The sequence below is a fragment of the Podarcis erhardii genome (genome assembly GCF_964252035.2).
Source record: "Podarcis erhardii genome assembly, chromosome: 7".
NCBI classification, from domain to species: Eukaryota; Metazoa; Chordata; class Lepidosauria; order Squamata; family Lacertidae; genus Podarcis; species Podarcis erhardii.
The window spans coordinates 60,246,929-60,266,822 of record NC_138511.1 but is presented as its reverse complement, the minus strand read 5'-3'; the positions used below and the strand labels follow the sequence as shown (position 1 = coordinate 60,266,822).

Below are 19,894 nucleotides of genomic sequence, written 5' to 3'. Positions count from 1 at the left end.
CTTTCCCGTTGTAAGTTAACAGGATGATCCCAGCTACATTATGCCCAAGTGTGATATGCACAGTGGAATCACAGGATCGTTTTGGCTCTTCAAAAAATGTATGGAGCCTACGATTTGTCTCCTGCTGGCAAAGCCATGAAAGACTTGGAAATGTTGGAGATTAAAATGAGGTTGAGCTCCTCAAGACGACCCATTTATTCAGCATTTATCCTGATTTGCTTGCACAAAGCCTATACAGAGGTTAGATTACAGTATGTCCAGACTTTACTGAGCATTTGTTCTGATTTGTTTGATGGGAGGTTATATAACAATGAGCATTTATTTTGAATTTATCCTGATTTATGGGATACTTCCTGTTAATCATTTGCCCAACTCATATTTATCCGTGTATTTCCCTGTCCTTTTCCTAACCCCTGACCTTTGTTTTGGTGGGTTATTTGTACTAAGCCAACAGAGCAGTTTAATCCACTTTAATTGTGCTAACCTAAATTTCTGGTATGTGCTTGAGTCTCTCCCACAAAATACTGACAGCCTCTATTTCAATACAATAAACGCAACAGATAAGAACAAATGCATTATGTCATCAGCTGCTTCAGGAAAAAATCTAGTCCTGAAATCTTTGGATAGAAAGTGGGTTATAAATATTCTGAGCAGCAATAATATTGAGATTATTGGCACACAATTCTTCCCTCCTTGCTTGGCCCCCCTGTCTTTTCAATGCCAAACCATGGACCATGTTTTTCTCACAGAAGGACGCATCTAAATGAGGAGTAGGGTGTTTGAGTGAGAGTGAGAGTGAGATTAATATATGAGGAGAGAGAAGCCAGAATAGCTACACCACACATCCAAATTACACCACTTCCCCCAAAGAATCCTGGGGACTGTATTTCACCTCTCGCAAAGCTACAATGCCCAAACTACAGTTCCCATAATTCTTTGCGGGGAAGTAACGTGCTTTAAATGTGTACTGGATGTGCCTTAAATGCATGGAGTGCATCTGTCCCAACACCATACATTTCAAGCTGCACCCCGCCTCAGCCACCTGGGAACTGTAGTTTCCCGCTCACAGAGCTACAATTTTCAGCCTCCTTAAGGAACTACGTGATTTCAGGGAGAAGCCTCCCGGCGCCTTGGCGCGACGAGTGTGAGGGAGAAACGGGCGTGAGGAGAGAGCCTGAAAAGCAGCGCCGCCGCCGTCTCCTCCTCCGGCCAGGCGGTGGCGCTGCAGCTGGCGGCGGCCCCTCCGTCCCGCTCCGTGTGCTGCTCTTTCTTCCCCGCTTTCCTTGTCGCTGAGGCGGCCCAGAAGCCCTCGCGGCGGCGGCGCCGGCAGCACGAGCAGCAGCGTCGCCCTCGGCCGGCGGCCCGCCTCGGCGCGGCCTATAAAGGGTCCTGGTCGGCCAGCGCTGCCCCCTCTCTGCTCGCAGCCTCCGAGGAGGGAAGAGGAAGGGAGGGGGGCGCGGGGGAAAAAACCCAAAAAAGAAAAAAGAAAAAAGCCTTAAAAACAGCAAAAGAGAAAAAAAAAACCAAAGGAAAAAATTGATTATAACAAACAGGAGTAAGGAGGAGGGTAATTAATTTAATAATAATAATATAATTAAGTAATTGTTAATTGCGCGGGGGCCGCTTTTGGCTGACGCTTCTCTGCCTGTCTGTCTTTGCCTCTAATAACCCCCAAATCTGCCTCGTGATTTTTCTTCCCCCCTCAATCGTCTTTGGTGTGTCTTTTCCCCCTCAACACCCCCTCCGTATTTATTCCTATTTATTTTCACCTCGCCTCTAATCTCCTTGCCCCACCTTCCGCCACCCTAGAATCGCTTTCCCCCACGCGGCCCGCCCAGAGTGGGTCGGAACCCCGTTTCTTTTCTCCCCCCGTTCACCTTTCTTGAAGCCAGAGCCCAGGATTGCCTTGCCGCCTCCCCAGTTCATTGCCGGCCCTCGCCTCGTCTGCAGGTGGTTCTCTTGCCGCCGGCGCCCCACTTTCCGCGCACTTTCTCCTCTCCTACCACTACCTTTCGTTCTCCCTCTTAATGACTGCAGGTCTCTCGCTTCGTCTTGGTCTGCTTGGCCTTCTGTACTGTTTTCCTGCCCTTTAAAAATTGCCCTTTAAAAGTTTTTTAAAAAAAGAACTAAAGCCATACCAGGCCTTGGTAGATACATATTGTTGTCTTTTTAAACCAGATTTTATCTGTGTTGCAAAGTAGTCTTATAGGGGCAACAGCTGTTAGTTAGTAATTTAAAATGGCACAGGGTTATTGACCCCTGCTCCTAAAAAGTTACCCTTTTAATATCTGGAAGACAGGGAAAGAAGATAATCCAGAAGTATTAAACTACAAATTTAAAAAACAATTCACAATTGCTCGTTTTGCATGGGAAAGATATACAGGTTTTTTTAAAGGCAGAATTGGAAATTTCATTTTAAAAAATACATTTAAACAGCTTTTTGAAACATTTCAGGTCCCTTAACTTAGTTTTCTGTACAAATTTCCACCCAGATCTGATTCAGTTCTCTTATCAAGTCAAATATTAGTTATATTTTTGAAATTTGCACTGCATTTTTCTCTTACAGCTGCTTTCCCTTATTTTCCAATACTTTCTAGCATTTCTTCAGCCTTTCCTCTTAGCTCTGACCCCATTCCTCTAAAAGCTAGTGAAGTTTTTTAAAAAATATATTAAAAAATACTTTAAAAAAAAGTTTAACATAAGCATCTGGGCCTCTGAGTGAAAGATGAACACAGCTGCTAGTAGCTACCCGATGGCATCTCTGTATGTGGGTGACCTGCACCCTGATGTCACAGAAGCCATGCTGTATGAGAAGTTCAGTCCTGCGGGTCCTGTGCTCTCCATCCGTGTCTGCAGAGACATGATAACCCGTCGCTCCCTAGGATATGCATATGTTAACTTTCAGCAACCAGCTGATGGTAAGTACAGTATGGGGCAAATCAAGATTATTTCTTATGGTATCCCAAAATTTGCACTCTGCACACACCACTTGCTTCTCACCATTTCCTTCCAGCCACGTGGTCTCTCAGAAACAAGCACTGGCTGAAACTAGAGTTGTCTGAGCATTGCAGTCTACAGGGGAAGGAACTAAAGGAGCCTGCAGTTAGGCAAATGGGCCCAACAGTTGGGGGAAGTCGAGAATAAAAAGCAGTTGGAAGAGCTGCAGTACCCTAATGACTGATATACAGAGTTTTGGTGAGAGAGCATATTGACTACCCTGGAATGAATACTGTGTGAGAGAAGCAGCCCTAATGTAATTATTTCATGTAAGTTCACTGAGGAGCTTTCTGCATTGAAAAGCTGGATATAAATCAAATAGATAAATGCATGGGTACATCATCTGGAATTCTATTTTGTGGAAGCTCAACTTGAATATGATGGAGGTTTGTAGAGAAAATGAAAAGCATTTTTCAGTAAGTGTTTCAGAAGGCTGCCAGTCCATCTGCTACAGTGCTGTATAAATATGACTTCGAGCATGGGGGAATGTTTATTTTACAGCAACATCTCAAAGTCCATGGTCACATGCTGCTAGGGAACCTCCGCAGGGCAAAGGGTCCAGCATATTTACGGTGCAACAAGTGCTGTGGTGGAACCTCTTGTTGCATGCCTACTTCCAACTGTTCATCCCCTTTCAGCTGCAAGTGGTGTATTCTAAGGGTTGCTGTGCTTGCCAGCACATGTCTTTGGAACACCTCTTCTTGCTATAAATAAACGCTGCCAAATTTGACTAGCTGGGCTGAGGTGCCACTTGAAATGGAATTCTTTTGGTTAAAGCAACACAACTGAATCTTCCCTTTCAACTAAAATCATGGTGCCTCTCCCCCCCCCCTTTCGGCAAGTGATTGACAGTAAGGGAATGGAATGAGAGTAAGAGTCCTTGAAAATTTCAGCCATGGCTCACTCTTGGGTAGTGTTCATGTCTTGCTTAGTAGGTGCTTTCAGTACCACCTGCCTGGTAACGTGACCTGGAGTGTTGGTGGAAGCAAGCCGCCCCTTGGTGGAAGCAAGCAACCCTGGTCTGCATCATGCTATGATGCAATGGGCAACTTGAAACACTAGGCAACAACAGCAGGTGGTCAGCCAGTGAGGGTTAATTTTTAAGGGTTCTGTGTAGTATTTTGGGCATACTTGTTGAGAACTATTTTTGGTAAAAGGGGAAACTTATTTGGGAAGGCACTGAAATGAATTGATGGCGAAAAAGACAGCATTGCCTCCCCCTTGATATGCAGACAGTTTAATATTAATAAGGACATGCATTTTGAGGTAATAGTCAAGAATGATGAGTGATTCATTAAATTAGCTAACTTTTCCCACTCAGTCTCCCTATATTTAGAATATCAGGGAAAAGAATCCACAGGTGTTTAGTTCAATTTGGCCAGGCAGCTTTCTAATTTTGTAGGTGAGGTCTTGGTAAAGAAGGCATATGATTAGCTTCGTAAAGAGTACTTCTGGGGACATATGTGAAATCTTAAGCCTGTATTCATTCTCTCTCCTGATTTCTGCTGCCCGTGCTCCCCCCTGCTTTACCTGGGCTCTTTCTTTAGGTGAGGCAGCCAGGAAAGCCCTGCATGGGTTCCTCCCCCACCCCCAGTTGGGACAGTTTTGCCTGTTAGAGGCAAGTAGGTGGGTAGTATATCAGGTAGCACATTCTCATTCTAGCCTCAGGCTTGCCTGCTCTCTCCTTCCTGCTACTCACTTGGCGTGCAACTGAGTCCCAAGCCTCTGAATTTTATGAACAGGATCCTGGTGTGTATATGTCATCATCCTTTTAATATGCTACTCAGTACAGAAATAGAATCCTGAAGGAGGATTAGAGTGAGTTAAGGGAGAGTCTACATTGCTGAAGCTTTAGAATATGATGGATGTGATGCCCTACTTAGTTCGAGTAGGACTTCTCTGATTCTGTATTGGCATTTGGTGGACATACATAATAATGCCTGAATGGCGAAGAAAGCAGTGATGCTGAAGTACACATGGTAATACCAACTTGGTTCCAAGTCTCTTGTTCCTGTTTATAAAAAAAACCTGGCACTGGCAAGTTTTGGATATGCACCAAGCATGTTTCCTGCCTGGTTAGGGAAAATCTTTCCATCAGTATGCTAGTTACTACATACACTAGGTGCAGTATTTGCACTGTGCTCTTGGACCTGTCCATATTAGTGCTGATGTACTGAATTACCTGGGACGTGGGTGGCGCTGTAGTCTAAACCACTGAGCCTTGGGCTTGCCGATCAAAAGGTCGGCGGTTCGAATCCCTGCAACGGGGTGAGCTCCCATTGCTCGGTCCCAGCTCCTGCCAACCTAGCAGTTCAAAAGCATGCCAAAAAGTGCAAGTAGATTAATAAGTACTGCTCCGGTGGGAAAGTAAACGGCGTTTCGTGTCCTGCTCTGGCGTCGGTGTTCCGCTGCGTCAGAAGCAGCTTAGTCGTGCTGGCCACATGACCCGGAAAAACTGCCTGTGGAGCGGACAAACGCCAGCTCCCTCGGCCTGTAAAGCGAAATGAGCGCTGCAACCCCAGAGTCGTTCGCAACTGGACTTAACTGTCAGGGGTCCCTTTACCTTTACTGAATCACCTGCAGAGATCATAGTCAGTATTGGCAATAGTCAGATGTTGAGTATTGCATAGATGTGCATGTACATAAATACACCTTTCCACCCCTTCTCCCAGTCTTCAGGTGGTTTGCTGCTTAGCTGAAGGAAATACTTTATTTATTTAAAATACAAATTATCAAAAAAAAGGTTGCCTAAATGTGTGATGTGGTAGAGAATGAATGTCCAGAAGGTTGACATTATTTAGAGACACCTGCTTGTGAAGGATTGCTTCCCTTTTTCTCAAAGGACAGTCTTTTTATTGCTTCTCATCCTACAGCTGAGCGAGCCCTGGACACCATGAACTTCGATGTGATCAAGGGGAAACCCATCCGCATCATGTGGTCTCAGCGTGATCCTTCCCTGAGGAAATCAGGTGTAGGGAATGTCTTTATTAAGAACCTGGACAAATCCATAGACAACAAGGCACTTTATGACACTTTCTCGGCTTTTGGGAATATACTTTCTTGTAAGGTGAGACTTTTTATCTTCCCAGGATTCCAGGAAGATCTGCTTATATGTATTTTAACATATCATGAGGTAGTTTGGGTCTTAAATGCATGTAAAATGGAATAGGATTTTTGTGTGTGTGAAAGTTAAGTTACAATATGGAAATCTAGTAAAAAGATCGCTTAAATGATCTGGAGACAAGAAGTTCTTGCCAGGTGTTCTAACTGCATTTCATTTCATTTCCTTGATTGGAAACTTTGCTTAGACACTGAACAACAGCTCTTGTGATTTCATTCACAATTTTGGTGCAAAAAACCTCAGGTTTTTTGAAGCTCAGTTCAGGTGAAGAGAAGTGAGCAACCCAACACCTTGGGGTGCTGGTACATGCTATTCAGTTCTGCCCAATTGCCTTGCAGGTGGTGTGTGATGAGAACGGCTCTAAGGGCTATGCCTTTGTGCACTTTGAGACACAGGACGCTGCGGACCGGGCCATTGAGAAGATGAATGGCATGCTGCTGAACGACCGCAAAGTGTGAGTGTCTCGGCCAGAAGCAGCGGCAGCCACCGCATGAGCCGTGATGCATCTCAGTATTAACCCACAAGGCTGCTGGTTCTCCTGGCCCAGCTTTGGCCTGCTGCCTCTCTACTCCAGGGCTGGTGAGTTTCCCTGCCCGAGCCACAGCCTACTCCCCCTGGCGTAGGGGCCTGCCCCTCACTTTCTGCCTCCCTGCTGCTGGGCTTAGTTGACTCCCTTCTGGTTTGCCCTGTTGAGTAGCACTGGGTGGGTGTTTTTGTGATGCTGCTTCCATATCAGGACTGGGTTTTTCCGCTTGGTCGTTTACCCTATTTCTTTCTGCCCTTCTCACACCTACCTGCTGCCTGTTTTTTGTTGTTTTTGCTTTAACCTTTCTTTTCCGTTGTTGGCAGGGGAACGTTTTTCATCTTAGCTTTTCTTCTTTTCCCCATCCAGATTTGTTGGGAGATTTAAATCTCGTAAAGAGCGTGAGGCAGAATTGGGAGCCAAAGCAAAGGAGTTCACCAACGTCTACATAAAAAACTTTGGGGATGACATGGATGACGAACGGCTGAAGGAGCTTTTCAGCAAATATGGTAAATATTCCAGCAGCAAGTTGTTAACATTCTGAAGCCATGATAGCTGGTACCATTTTGTTCACTCATTTTTGAACTTATCATCTAGGCTCTTGGGTGCTGTGCACATGAAGCTTCCTCACATAAGGACAGTCAAGAGTTTGGTTTCAAGAAGCCACAGTGATCCCTTACAGCTAAGCCAAAGGTTGAAAGAGCTGAAAAGACATCCTTGAGTGCAGGGGGCCATTCTTCCTACCTTCTTCATTGCTGTTGCTTTTAAACTATCTGAACCTGGAGGGTGTTAGATATGCTGAACTGATAGTTTTTTAAAAATATGTATATATAGTTTGTCATCATATTATGCTTCATTAACTAAGCTTTTATGTATTACATTGTTTATGACTTCACCTTTTAGTATTTACAATTCCCCCCGCTCCCATTTTAAACTGACTTTATTTTTGTTGTCGTTCTGGCTCTTTGATTATCTATCTATGTGCTCACTGGAGCAAATTAATATAGAGAGAATTGAGAACTTATTTTTCAGCACTTGGTGTCCTTTTTGAGAGCAAAATTGTTTAAATTCTTTTGCGTGAGATTATCTAATAGTTCCTGGCAATAAAATATAATAAAGCAAAAAGGAAAGAAAGATTGCAAAGCAGAATAAAATAGGGTGTTTCTCCTAGGAGATATTGTAAACATTGGGTCTCAGCTTGGCAAATTTGAAGCATCATTGTTGAGTTGGTGTTTGGAATAATCCATTGGCTACAGGTTTTCATTTTGAAAGCTCTTCCTTGAAATTTTGCTGTAATCTACCTTTGCTAACTCTCTTCTTCTGGTAATAGGTAAGACTCTCAGCGTTAAAGTCATGACAGATCCCACTGGGAAGTCGAAAGGCTTTGGTTTTGTGAGCTTTGAGAAGCACGAAGAAGCCAACAAGGTATATGGGTTACAGTATATGCATTATCTCCTTCTGGATTGGAAAATAGGCATTCAGCAAATGTTTATGGGTGGCACCCAAACACAGAGCCATTCTTATGCCTTGGAACTATTTTCCACTATCTGTCAGCTGTTCTCCTGCAACCACAAAACAAAGTGGTTTTGGACTTTAAAGGGTTTTATTTATGGTTAAAATGTGGTGGCTCTGCAATTATTTTTAGGGGTGCATATGAAAAAAAGGAGCCCACTTTAGATTGGGGGTTTGGATGGACCTCGCCCTTTGCTTTCAGCCCAAAGGGTAGCCTCACTCTGGTTTGTTTCATGTAGCTTTGCTTGTCTCCCCGTTGACTGATGGGGAAATCAACGTATGGCTATCCCTTTTTAATTTTTGGCAGAACTGGAAGATGTCTGCCACTACTGAGTGGATGAAGCCTGCCAAATTTTAGATGGGGTTGTTAGTCCAGGAGAAGAAATAGGAGTGTTAATAAGTGTGTTTGTTGTTTTTTTTTAAAAAAAAATATTTATTAAAGATTTTCTTAATACAATAGAAAAAACAAACAAAATAACATATAATTTTTCAATATCCACATTTTCTTCACTTCTTTGGACTTCCTCGCCTCTCTCGTTCCTGCGTTCCAAATTTTCGAGCTTTACCCAGCAATTTATCACCTTGTTTCAATTCTTATATTATAATTTTCCAATATTGTAACCCTAATTTTAGATAATTTAACCCAGACCTTAAAAGCTTAATTTTAACATAATATTTATCCAAAATTTATCTTTTCTTATATTTTCATTTATCTTCATATTCCTTTTAACTAACTTATTGGTGCCATATTGTTGATAATCTTACATCTTTCTTAACATTCATACAATTTACAATATTTTTGTAAATAATCCTTAAATTTCTTCCAGTCCTCCTCCACAGCCTCTTCTCCCAGGTCTCAGATTCTGCCAGTCATTTCTGCTAGCTCCATATAGTCTATCAGTTGCATCTGCCATTCTTCCAGTGTGGGCAAAAATAAGTTTGTTTGTAACCAGTTCAGCATCTTAGAGACATTTACTCTTTTGAAATCCCTTACAGGCAGTGGAAGAAATGAATGGAAAAGATATCAATGGGAAATTGGTGTTTGTGGGCCGGGCACAGAAGAAAGTGGAGCGCCAGGCAGAGCTGAAAAGGAAATTTGAGCAGCTAAAACAAGAGAGAATCAGCCGGTATCAGGTAAAAGGAATATGCTCCTGATTTGATTAGGTTTCTAACATCGCACATTTGTGGAGTGGAACCGTTATGGTGTGTTTTGTCTTAGATTGCCGTCTGGGCTCTGTTCTTGTACATTCTCTGTTGTGTCAAATAAGGTGGACACTGTCAAATTAAACAGTGACACTTAGTGGGATTGGCCACGTGTGAAGGTTTTGGTTCCATGAGTAGCGGCTATCAGCTGAAGGTCCTGTTTGAGTAAATTCAATACTTGGATGGTAGTAACAATACGTGGGTTGTATATAGCATAGAAGAAAGTCAAATCCAGGGAAGGGGGCTGATGTGAGTTGCATCTGAATCTTTCCCGCTCCTTGCTGTGAGGTGCAGGCCCGGGGACATGTGATGCTAAAGCAATGCAGAGGAAATCCAGGCAAGTTTATGTTCTCTTACAAGAGACTTGCCTCTACAACTCTGTAACATTTCAGGGGTTTTTTTTGCCTTCAGCAGGTGATGGAACATTATTTGTTTGTAAAGATCAATCAGTACGTATTGGCTTTGCTTGTAGTTTACTGCTTGTAAAGATGATTTATTGTCCCCTTCTGCATTGTTACTGTGGCATGCCAATTTCTTCTCTCTGTTTTAGGGAGTTAACTTATATATTAAGAACCTGGATGATACAATTGATGATGAGAAACTGAGGAAGGAATTCTCTCCTTTTGGGTCTATCACAAGTGCCAAGGTAAAGACTGGATGGAATTTAACAGACACAGAGTAAGGCTTCATAACTGAAAGTCCCTCAAAAGTAGGAACTGTTGAGGAATCTGCCTAAGGGTGCAATCCTAAATATATTTAGTTAAGACCTGTTGAACTCAGTGGGACTTAATTTCAGGTAACCTGCTTTGGATGGATCTTGTCCATAAAACAAACTTTGTTTGTGCTATGTGTTGAAACCTCTGGCTGCAAGAGGATAGTGAAATTACCTGCAGCTTTGCCTCTGATAATTGTATGATCCATGCTGCTGTTGTTGTGAGAGGGTTGCACCTGAATCTTTCCCAGGCCTGGCAGAATATGTGTAGGTCTGGGGACACATGGTGCTAAAGCAATGCAAAGCAAATCCAGACAAGTCACTTCTCTCTTTGTTGAGGTCTTGTCTCTACAACTTTGCAACACTGGGCTTATCCAGGGCAGTTTCCTGAGTTAAGTTCAGCGGTGCTATGCAAATCACATGATGAGGCATTAGGGGTACCTCAGGTTCTGCCATTTGGGTGTTAAAGCCTGCAGTGGTCCTGTGGTGGTTTTCATCTGCACTGTTAATTAGCAAGTGATAGATCAGAGATAAAGTTACCATCCATGTGTGAACTAAGGGCAGGGAGAGGGCTGGCTGGGGTTATTGAGCAAGCCTGCTTCCAAAGTGCTATTCTTATATGTTCTGTTTGTGGTTACAAACTTATCCCTGGCAGAAAGCCAGTGGGCAGAACCGTTTGCAGAGTGGTGTTGCATGAATTCTCTTAACAATAGGGCTCCTCTAACATTGCCATCTTGAGGTGTTCCTCCAGCTTAGGCAACTTGACGCAGCATCAGTGCAGAAAGCATGACGCTTTCTTTCCCTGTGTTGCTTTTAAAAACTACCTTTGTTTAGGTGATGCTGGAAGATGGGCGAAGCAAAGGGTTTGGCTTTGTCTGCTTTTCCTCTCCGGAAGAGGCCACCAAAGCTGTAACGGAAATGAATGGGCGCATTGTGGGCTCCAAACCACTATATGTTGCATTGGCACAGAGAAAGGAGGAGCGGAAAGCCCACCTCACCAACCAATACATGCAGCGCATTGCTGGAATGAGAGCCCTGCCTGCCAATGCCATCATCAATCAGTTCCAGCCAGCTGCAGGAGGGTATTTCATGCCAGCTGTGCCCCAGGTAAGTCTCAGCAAAAATGGGTTGTGGCTCTTCAAGGATTATAGCTACTCTGTCCAAAATACTAGCTTTGATACATGATCTGTCTATGGCATATTGAACTACCTGAAATAAGCAAAACTTATCACCTTTTAAAATTTGTAGGTTCTTGGTCACTGGATAATGAAGCATACAGGATATTTCCCCCCACTTTTCCTGTGAATTGGGGGTTGGAACATATGAACAGGGGCATTTAAACCTGCTTAAGAACCATTTATCAAGTTGTATGAGACTTTTTCCTTTGTCTAAAGCAACTGATAAATGTTAATAGTAATTTCGCAATGTGACTGCATGCCCTGCTCTGCTTTTCAGGCTCAGAACAGACCCACTTACTATGCACCTAATCAGATGACTCAGATGAGGCCTAATCCACGCTGGCAGCAAGGAGGGAGACCTCAAGGTGAGCTTGAAGGAGCCACTTGGACCTTGGAGGCAGAGGCAGGAAACCTTTTCTCTCTCTCTCTCTCTCTCTATCTCTCGGGCCACATTTACCCTTGGCCAACTCTGGGGGGTCACATTTCGATGGTGGGTTAGTGTGGCCATCCCACATTCTCACATGTGAAGACAACACATGTATACAGGAAAAGTAGCTGTCCTGTGCAGATCAGCTGAGGAAATGAAGTAGGGAGGGGGCAGTTTGCATCCCCATCAGGCTGCTGAATCCACCCACCCTGTGCTGTCTCTGTTTTTTTCTTTTTTGCCCCTACAGCCAAAAATAGTCTTGTGTGCCAGGGAAAAGAAACATTTGCTTGGGGCAGCCTTATCAGGCCCCTGAGCCAGGAGTTGATCACGCTTGTAAAGGCAGTCATCTCCTTTTTTGATCTACCAGGATATGGTAGCCTGGCAGAAACTGTGTGTCACAAATGTCTAATCCCTGTGGTTGTCCTTGCCACAATTTAGTTCAGTAGTATTGTCCTAGTGTGATTGACCAGTAGCTTTGTGCTCTCTATCTCTCTGCCTGCCCCCCCCCCAAAAAAAACCCCCCACTCTAGGCTTCCAAGGAATGCCAAACACTATGCGCCAGTCTGGACCAAGACCAGCCCTACGCCACCTGGCTCCAGCGAGCAATGCTCAAGCCTCACGTGGCATGCCTGGTGCAACCCAAAGGGTTGGTAAGTGACTGGACTTGCAGGGTTTCCTACTGGTTTATAGAAGCTGATTCGGGATGTGGATAAAAGGTAGATCATTCTGTTTTCTGGTGTGTGCAAAGTGTGGTGGGCTTCTGCTGCCCATTCCTTCTGAGGGCACCTGATAGTGTTGCATGACACTTGACAGTCAGTAAGGTAGATGCGTCTGCCTATAGACATTTTGGTAGCAGAGAATTTTAGTCCTTGCACTTAGTACAGTACTATTATTGATCATTAATTTTGTAACCTGCCCTTCATTCCCAAAGGAACCCAGGGTGACAAACACTTAAAAGGCAAATTTTATAAGAATTGACAGATAATAGCCCCAGTTTCAAATAAACTTGCTTAACAGGACTAGGATTGGGGACACCAGGCTCAAATTCCGCACTCAGCTGTCAGTCACAGTCCCAGTTTGCATGTCACATTAAAGTTAAACCATAGTTTTAAAAATCTGCATGTTAATGCGACTGAGCAGCATGCACCAGCAAATCGTGAACAGTGAGCCACAAACAAACCTTGGTTACCACTTCTCATTTGGAGGAAACAAGCCATGAGCCCAGGTTCAGACAGCGTCACAGCTGGACTGTGGCTCGTTTTGTCAGCAGCAGGGGAGCAGCAGCACAGGAACGTGTGAGAAGCATGCATTAGCACGCTGCTCATTCCTATTAAGCCATAGTTTGCTTTACAATCTGGTCTAATGTGATCTGCAAACAGTTTACTTGTGAAGATAAAGTGAGGGTAGTGGGGCTATGTTGTCTTGAGCTTTTGAGAGGGAGGTGTGATACTGTTGACTTTTTTTAAAAAAAAACACCTTCTGATTCTCCATTTTGTATCTCTTTCTTAAAAACACCCCAGGGGTTCCTGCCACAGCTCCAAATTTAGCGCCTCGACCACCTGTAGCTGCGCAAGCTCCAAGGGCTGTTCCGCCATACAAATATGCCTCCAATGTCCGCAGCCCCCACCCAGCTGTACAGCCTTTGCAGGTAGCACAAGAAGCTTCGCATGAAAACATCAGTGTTAGACTGCAGGGAATATCTGTGTTCTGGTTTTTCCTCTCGAGCTCAGGGAAGTCATGGTCAGGTCTTTCAGTCTCAGGCTGAAACAGTGTGTTCCTATCATGCTGGTTCAGACCTGCTTTTCTTAAATTTAATGTGGCAGATTGTTTTCTCCCCTTTGTTTGCAATGCAGCATGATTCTGAATCTCAACCAAATCTGTGGTCAGTAGGCAGTTTAGCAAGCATTCTGTATGTAAGCAACTGTTTTCTGTTTTGACATATAAAAATGGCATATAATTCAGACAGTTTGCCATAAACATGTACAGTCTGGGCAGAAATCAACAGTCCAGCTTTGTGCAGAGTAACTGAGTTAACCTAAAGAAACTCCTTCAGGTGCTTGCTCCACTAGCTTCAAGGGAACTGTGTTATGTCTTTAGCATAATAGGACAGGGTGAATAAAACAAAGTGAAGTTACCTTGGGACTGTTGGTGCGGGCAGACTACTGCCAACATATAACACCGAAGCTTAAAAGCTTGCAGTGGCTGTCCCATGTGATTGTGGGACAAAGTCAAGGTTCTGAATTTACAAGGCCCTTAATATGTTGGGTCTAGGATATCTTAAGGACTGCCTGATTCCTGACTCATCACAGTTATTTAGGGGTGTCTCTTCTTAGTGGTTGTTGATGGCTCAGATGCATGGCTTGTATCCACCAGAAGCCATTATGCAGTATTGCGGCCCTTCCACCTGAGATTAGACAGGCCCTCCTCTACTTGCCCTGTTGAACTTCAGGCATTTGACAAAGACCTATTCCATCAGGCATTTTATGGAAGCTCTGTTTTCCCAGCAGCCCCTTCCTGCTGTTGTATTAAAGAACTTCGCTGATAAGATTCAGGCATTTCCTCTTACGTCCCCAGTTTCAAAGTTTGAGGATTTTGAGAGAAACTTTCTCCCCAAACTATTCAGTGTGTGTTAATATTTGATTATGTAGTTCTATTCCCTGACTTTAACAAGTTCTTTCCAAAACTAAGAGTTCTTGTAAGGATGATATACTACTGTTGTGAACATTTTAGTCAAAATATGACTTCTAAAAAGAGAACTTTTGGCATATAATTCTTTGATAAGTTTATTGTTTTAAAACAAACGAAGAACCGATTCCCTTTTCACTTTTTACTGTGTTGTTTTATTTATTAAATTTATATACCGCCCTTCATCTGTAGATCTCAGGGTTGTTCAAAACATAAAAGTTTTCTTCTCTTTTACAGGCCCCTCAGCCTGCTGTTCATGTGCAAGGACAAGAGCCTTTAACTGCATCTATGCTAGCTGCTGCCCCTCCCCAGGAGCAAAAACAGATGCTGGGTAAGCCAATCCTTTCTGTCCCTCTGAGATTTGGGGCACAAGTGCCATAGGCAAAATCTTGTAAAAGCAAGTTTGTCTACAATATGTTAAGCACATGTGTACAGAAGTGACAGGGTACATAATAGCTTAATATCTTACTTCTCAGATTGTAAATGATTATCTGTACTGGAAAGCCATAGATTTTACTTTGGTGGGGTGGTGGGCAACTCCCATGTAGAGCTTTTCCTGGGAAGCTTCATAGAGGACCAACAGAGTCTTGTGTGTTGATATCCCATGGCACTTAATATTATGATTTAGGAAGATACCTGCTTTCTGTGTTGATCTCCAGTCACGTTCCCTTTGACACAGTTGATTATATTTCTATGCTGCTTATGTGTATTATATGTTACATGACACCTGTGGCATCAACTCTCTACTGAAGGTTCCTTGGGTTGGTTGGAGGTGGGGCAGCACAGGTGAAATGGAGTCTCTCACCCTTCACAGTTCTTCCTCTGGAAACAGCTCCCTTATGAAGGGAGGATGGGACAGGGCAGGTGGAAAAAGCCATTACTGTACATGCTGGCCAACACAGTGTCTCTCACCCATCAACTAGCTGACTGGGTGGTACAGAAACTCAAAATACCTTCAGACTCAAGGATCTCTCCCCCCCGCATTGCCCTGGCTGTGTGAGCCTGAAGTTGACACCCTTCCTCTTGACTGGCTTAACTTTTGCTTCCCTAGGAGAACGTTTGTTCCCGCTCATCCAAGCTATGCATCTCAGCCTTGCAGGAAAGATCACAGGAATGCTGCTAGAGATTGACAATTCAGAGTTGCTGCACATGCTAGAATCCCCAGAATCCCTCCGTTCGAAGGTAATGGCTCTCCCCATTCTCTTTGCCGCATACATTCAAGGGGGAGTATCCTTCTTTTTAGGGACGCAGGTGGCACTGTGGGTTAAACCACAGAGCCTAGGACTTGCCGATCAGAAGGGCGGCTGTTCGAATCCCCGCGACGGGGTGAGCTCCCGTTGCTTGGTCCCTGCTCCTGCCAACCTAGCAGTTCGAAAGCACGTCAAAGTGCAAGTAGATAAATAGGTACCGCTCTGGCGGGAAGGTAAACGGCATTTCCGTGCGCTGCTCTGGTTCGCCAGAAGCGGCTTAGTCATGCTGGCCACATGACCTGGAAGCTGTACGCCGGCTCGCTCGGCCAATAAAGCGAGATGAGTGCCGCAAATCCAGAGTCGGTCACGACTGGACCTAATGGTCAGGGGTCCCTTTACCTTTACCCTTCTTTTTGCTTTCTTGGGTGATAGTGAACCTGGTTTCTTCCTGTCCCAGGTGGAGGAGGCTGTGGCAGTGCTGCAAGCTCACCAAGCCAAGAAAGAAGCTGCCCAGAAAGTGGGCATAGTTGCTGCTACCTCGTAACTAGGGAGGCTGGTAAGTATTCCAGCTGGCCTGGTTCTTCTCTTTGCTCACCGCTGTCACTTGCCTTTAAGAGCAGATATGGAGGCTGTGGATCTTTCTGTCTTGTATGTGCCAAAAAGCTGCATCAAGAAAGCAAGTATGGTTTGGTTCTAGGCTTACCCGATAAGGATTACTTGTCTACTGTTTGCAAAAATGAATGATAAAATTGTCCCAGGTTCCGTGGGCTATCATTACATCCTTTAAAAGACCAAAATGTTTGCATAAAGATTCAGTAGATAATCTCAAGTAATTACTTAAAATCAGTAGAGAATTTAACTTTAGCAGAATTCAGGGTTGATTCCTCTTCCCCATAACCTGTACTTCACCTTGATCCATAATTGCTTTGCAAAGTAACCCTAAAATGTCTATGTTCTTCTTAAAACCTGTGAGGTGCAACAACATACAGAATTACACTGTCTGAAGAGTGGGTAACTAGAAAGAAATTGAGGAACTAATTCAGCATTACAGCATTCTTTCTCTCTTTATAGGTTGTAGAAAGCCAAATGAGCCCCCTGAAGAAACCCCCTGAAGCTGTTTAGAAAATAACATTATACTGCACATTTCAATATCATGCAACATAATTCATTGCCAGTGTGTAAAAAAAGTTAATATGCCTTATTTGCAAAAATAAAAATTAAAGAAAAATCCTCTACTGCTTTTGGTTTCCAAGATTTAAATATGCAAGTTTTCCTTCTTGAAGCCAGGGTTGCAGCTACCTTGTCTTCCCATGAACAGGCACTTACATTTTTCTGACTGAACATTTTCATTTGTGGTTCTTGGTTTTGATCAAACAATCTTGTTTGGAAAGTCTGGAAAGTGTTATCAATAAAATAATTAAAATATTTCAAGTAATTGCCCGAGTCTTCTTCAAGCCTCCTGATAATGTGGCCTCCAGGTTTCAAATTATTCTGAGTGCAAACCCCTTTAGGTAGGAACCCCGGTGAAAGCTGGGTTGAAGTGAAGGAATTCTATACAGTACAAACACTTTTGAGGGTGAGTTGCTTTTGCTTCCCCTTATTTTCATGTTGCCACACAGCACCAACTTGATTGACATTAGCATTCTATTTTCAAGGCTGATATCTATGTGGGTAGTATAACTGTGATCACAAGCTGAACATGAGTCCACAGTGCAGTATAGCTTCTTTTTTAAAAGCCTGTGCAATATTGGACTGCGTTAACAGAAGCCTAGTGCCCAAATCTGGAGGAGAAAAAGTTTCATCAGAATGCGGCAGAGGGAGAGATTAGAAGCAGGGGTATTCTGTTGGCTCTGCTGAGAAACCAGATGCATTTTGGCTCTTAACTCTTACCTAGCAGTAGCCATTCCACAGGCTACCTTGAAGTGCTTCTAGCCCACCCAGTTATTTTAAGAAATGGTAACTGCACTAACTTTTTTCTTCCTCCCTTCCTCCCCCTTTGTGTCATGTCTTATAAATTGTAAGCTTGAGAGCAGGTACAGATGTGTTTTACTGACATAAAGCTGGTCTAGCAGTCCACTTGATTGTGTGTCAGGCCACAGGTGGAATACTATTTATGGGCCTCACATTTTAAGGACACTGACATGAGTATCTCCAGGGGAGGGTGAAGACGGTGAGGCGCCTGAGAACCAAGTCATGATTGAAAGAGCTGGGAGAAGGTTACTGGAAGATGTGATAGCAATCCTCAGTGGTCTGAAGAGCTCTCATGTGGCAGTCTAGAACTGCTGGCTTAAACATTACAAGAAATTTCCTAATAGTAAGTGCTGATGAACAGTGGAACAGTCACATATTGAAGGAAGTCAATATGTGTATACGTATGTAAAGATTATTATGATGGCATGGTTTTCTTTGTAGGCGTGTTGTTGTTTTTTGCTTTGTTTTTCTTTTTTGGATTTTATGTGATTTTTGTTGTAATTTTGCATTGAAAATAATAATAATAATTAAAAAACAGTGGAACAGTCAGTCTCAGGAGGTTTTGGGATCTCCCTTGCTTGGATGTATTTAAGCAGAGACCATATACCTGTAGGTAAAGGTAAAGGGACGCCTGACCATTAGGTCCAGTCGTGACCGACTGGGGTTGCGGCGCTCATCTCGCTTTAGTGGCTGAGGGAGCCAGCATACATGTGGCCAGCATGACTAAGCCGCTTCTGGCGAACCAGAGCAGCGCACGGAAACGCCGTTTACCTTCCCGCCTATTTATCTACTTGCACTTTGACATGCTTTCGAACTGCTAGGTTGGCAGAAGCAGGGACTGAGCAATGGGAGCTCACCCCGTTGGGGGGATTCAAACCGTCAACCTTCTGATCGGCAAGTCCTGTGGTTTAACCCACAGCGCCACCAGTGTCCCTTATACCTGTTAAAATGTTGCAATTTACACCCTGGATTGGGATTAGATGACTTCCTAGTCCGCTTCCAACTACCAGGACTGCCCAGGCTGCTTGGGAAGCCTCTATTTTAGCTGTTTTGGGACTACAACTCCCATCGTCCCTAGCTAACAGGACCAGTGGTCATGGATGGTGGGAATTGTAGACCCAAAACAGCTGGAGGGCCGAGTTTGGCCATGCCAGTGTAACCTGAGAAAAGATACCCAGTCTCTGATATTTAAGACCTAAAGAACCACAGGTAGTTCTGCATGCCTTACAAATCTGTTTCTTTGTATCAGACCACTATGGAAACTGCAGAGGCCTTTCAGAATCTTGTTTGAAATATAGCTCAGGGCTCTGCTATTTTAAGAGGCAGAGGAATCCTATGGCATGCCCAAGCTCTCCTGGGTGAGCTTATTAATAGCTCTTCGGATCCCCACCTATGCATTTCAACAGTGAGCAGATACTTTGGGAAAGAAATCAGTTGGCTACAGCTTAGGAAACACTAATGAAATTAACATTCTGTATTATTCTGTTCCTTTTGTCATTATAGAAGACAATTGTTCACATGATCTAAGTTTGTTTGTTCAAGAAAGATACGCAAGAGGCGGCTACCAGGTCAGACGAAATGCCTCTCTAGCCCAGTGTTCTGTTCCCACAGTGGCTGACTAGATGCCTCCAGAAAGCTCCAAAACAGTTGCCCTCTGCAATCTGAAGGTAGCATATAGCCATCATTACTAGTAGCCATTGGTAAAATTGTATCCTGTGCATTTTATCCAATTTCATTTTAAAGCCATCTTAAGTTGGTGGCTATCATTTTCTGGTTTCCATACTTAGCTACCCATCTTCATTGGGTACCCCGATTTCTAGTATTGTGAGAGGAGGAAGCTCCACGTACTTTCTTTACCACTCATCTTCCTTAGCTGCCTTTCCTCCCTTTCTCTGAACTAGCCGCCCTGCTGTCAAGTTTTTAGCTTTGCTTGTTAGGAAGGTGCGCCAATCCTGTGTTTACATCGGTTGCCTTTTTCTGCCCCTTTTCCAGTTATGGGCTTATTTGTGAAAAACGGAGTAATAGTATTTCATAGGCTGTCAATGGAAACATCTCTCCCTGCAGGCATGAACAGCTGCCTGTTGGGCCCCGGGTGACCCACAAACTTTTGCTGTACCTGTTGGTGATACAGAGTCAGACTCCGGGTCCCTCTAGCTCAGTGCTGCCTACACTGATGGGCAGCGGCCGCCCAAGGTTTCAGGCAGGGCGCTTGGAGAGATTCTAGTCCTCATGGCTCTGATCAAAAGGGCCGAAGTAAATCGGAACATGGGAAGCCGCCTTATGCAGACTCTTGGGTCCCCCCAAGCGCAGTGCTGTCCACGCTGACTGACAGCAGTGGCTCTTCAGGATTGCAGGCGGGGGTCTTGGTCCCGCCC

General features: G+C 44.0%; 1 protein-coding gene and 1 long non-coding RNA gene across 2 annotated transcripts; one reads left to right on the top strand and one right to left on the bottom strand.

The window, feature by feature from the left end:
* The first annotated feature begins 1,345 nt into the window (after window positions 1-1,345).
* Window positions 1,346-16,979, top strand: PABPC4 (poly(A) binding protein cytoplasmic 4). The gene is made up of 15 exons (XM_081870386.1): window positions 1,346-2,918; window positions 5,871-6,064; window positions 6,457-6,572; window positions 7,011-7,150; window positions 7,972-8,066; window positions 9,150-9,287; window positions 9,907-10,002; window positions 10,903-11,175; window positions 11,524-11,611; window positions 12,204-12,323; window positions 13,194-13,321; window positions 14,596-14,689; window positions 15,410-15,540; window positions 16,006-16,104; window positions 16,620-16,979. Exons 1-14 carry the CDS (start codon window positions 2,726-2,728, stop codon window positions 16,090-16,092), a joined length of 1,893 nt encoding a protein of 630 aa, XP_081726512.1. The 5' UTR covers window positions 1,346-2,725; the 3' UTR covers window positions 16,093-16,104; window positions 16,620-16,979.
* On the bottom strand, window positions 16,686-19,887 carry LOC309346593. Its single transcript, XR_014158701.1, has 2 exons — window positions 18,460-19,887; window positions 16,686-18,126 (listed from the first exon to the last, which is right to left on the bottom strand). It is a non-coding gene; the product is annotated as an uncharacterized lncRNA (long non-coding RNA).
* Window positions 19,888-19,894: the final 7 nt, after the last annotated feature.

Coding starts and splice junctions, on each gene's coding strand:
- PABPC4 (XM_081870386.1), top strand. CDS start 2,726: ATGAACACAGCTGCTAGTAGCTACCCGATGGCATCTCTGTATGTGGGT. Junction 2,919..5,870: donor CTTTCAGCAACCAGCTGATG/GTAAGTACAGTA, acceptor CTCATCCTACAG/CTGAGCGAGCCCTGGACACC. Junction 10,003..10,902: donor GGTCTATCACAAGTGCCAAG/GTAAAGACTGGA, acceptor ACCTTTGTTTAG/GTGATGCTGGAAGATGGGCG.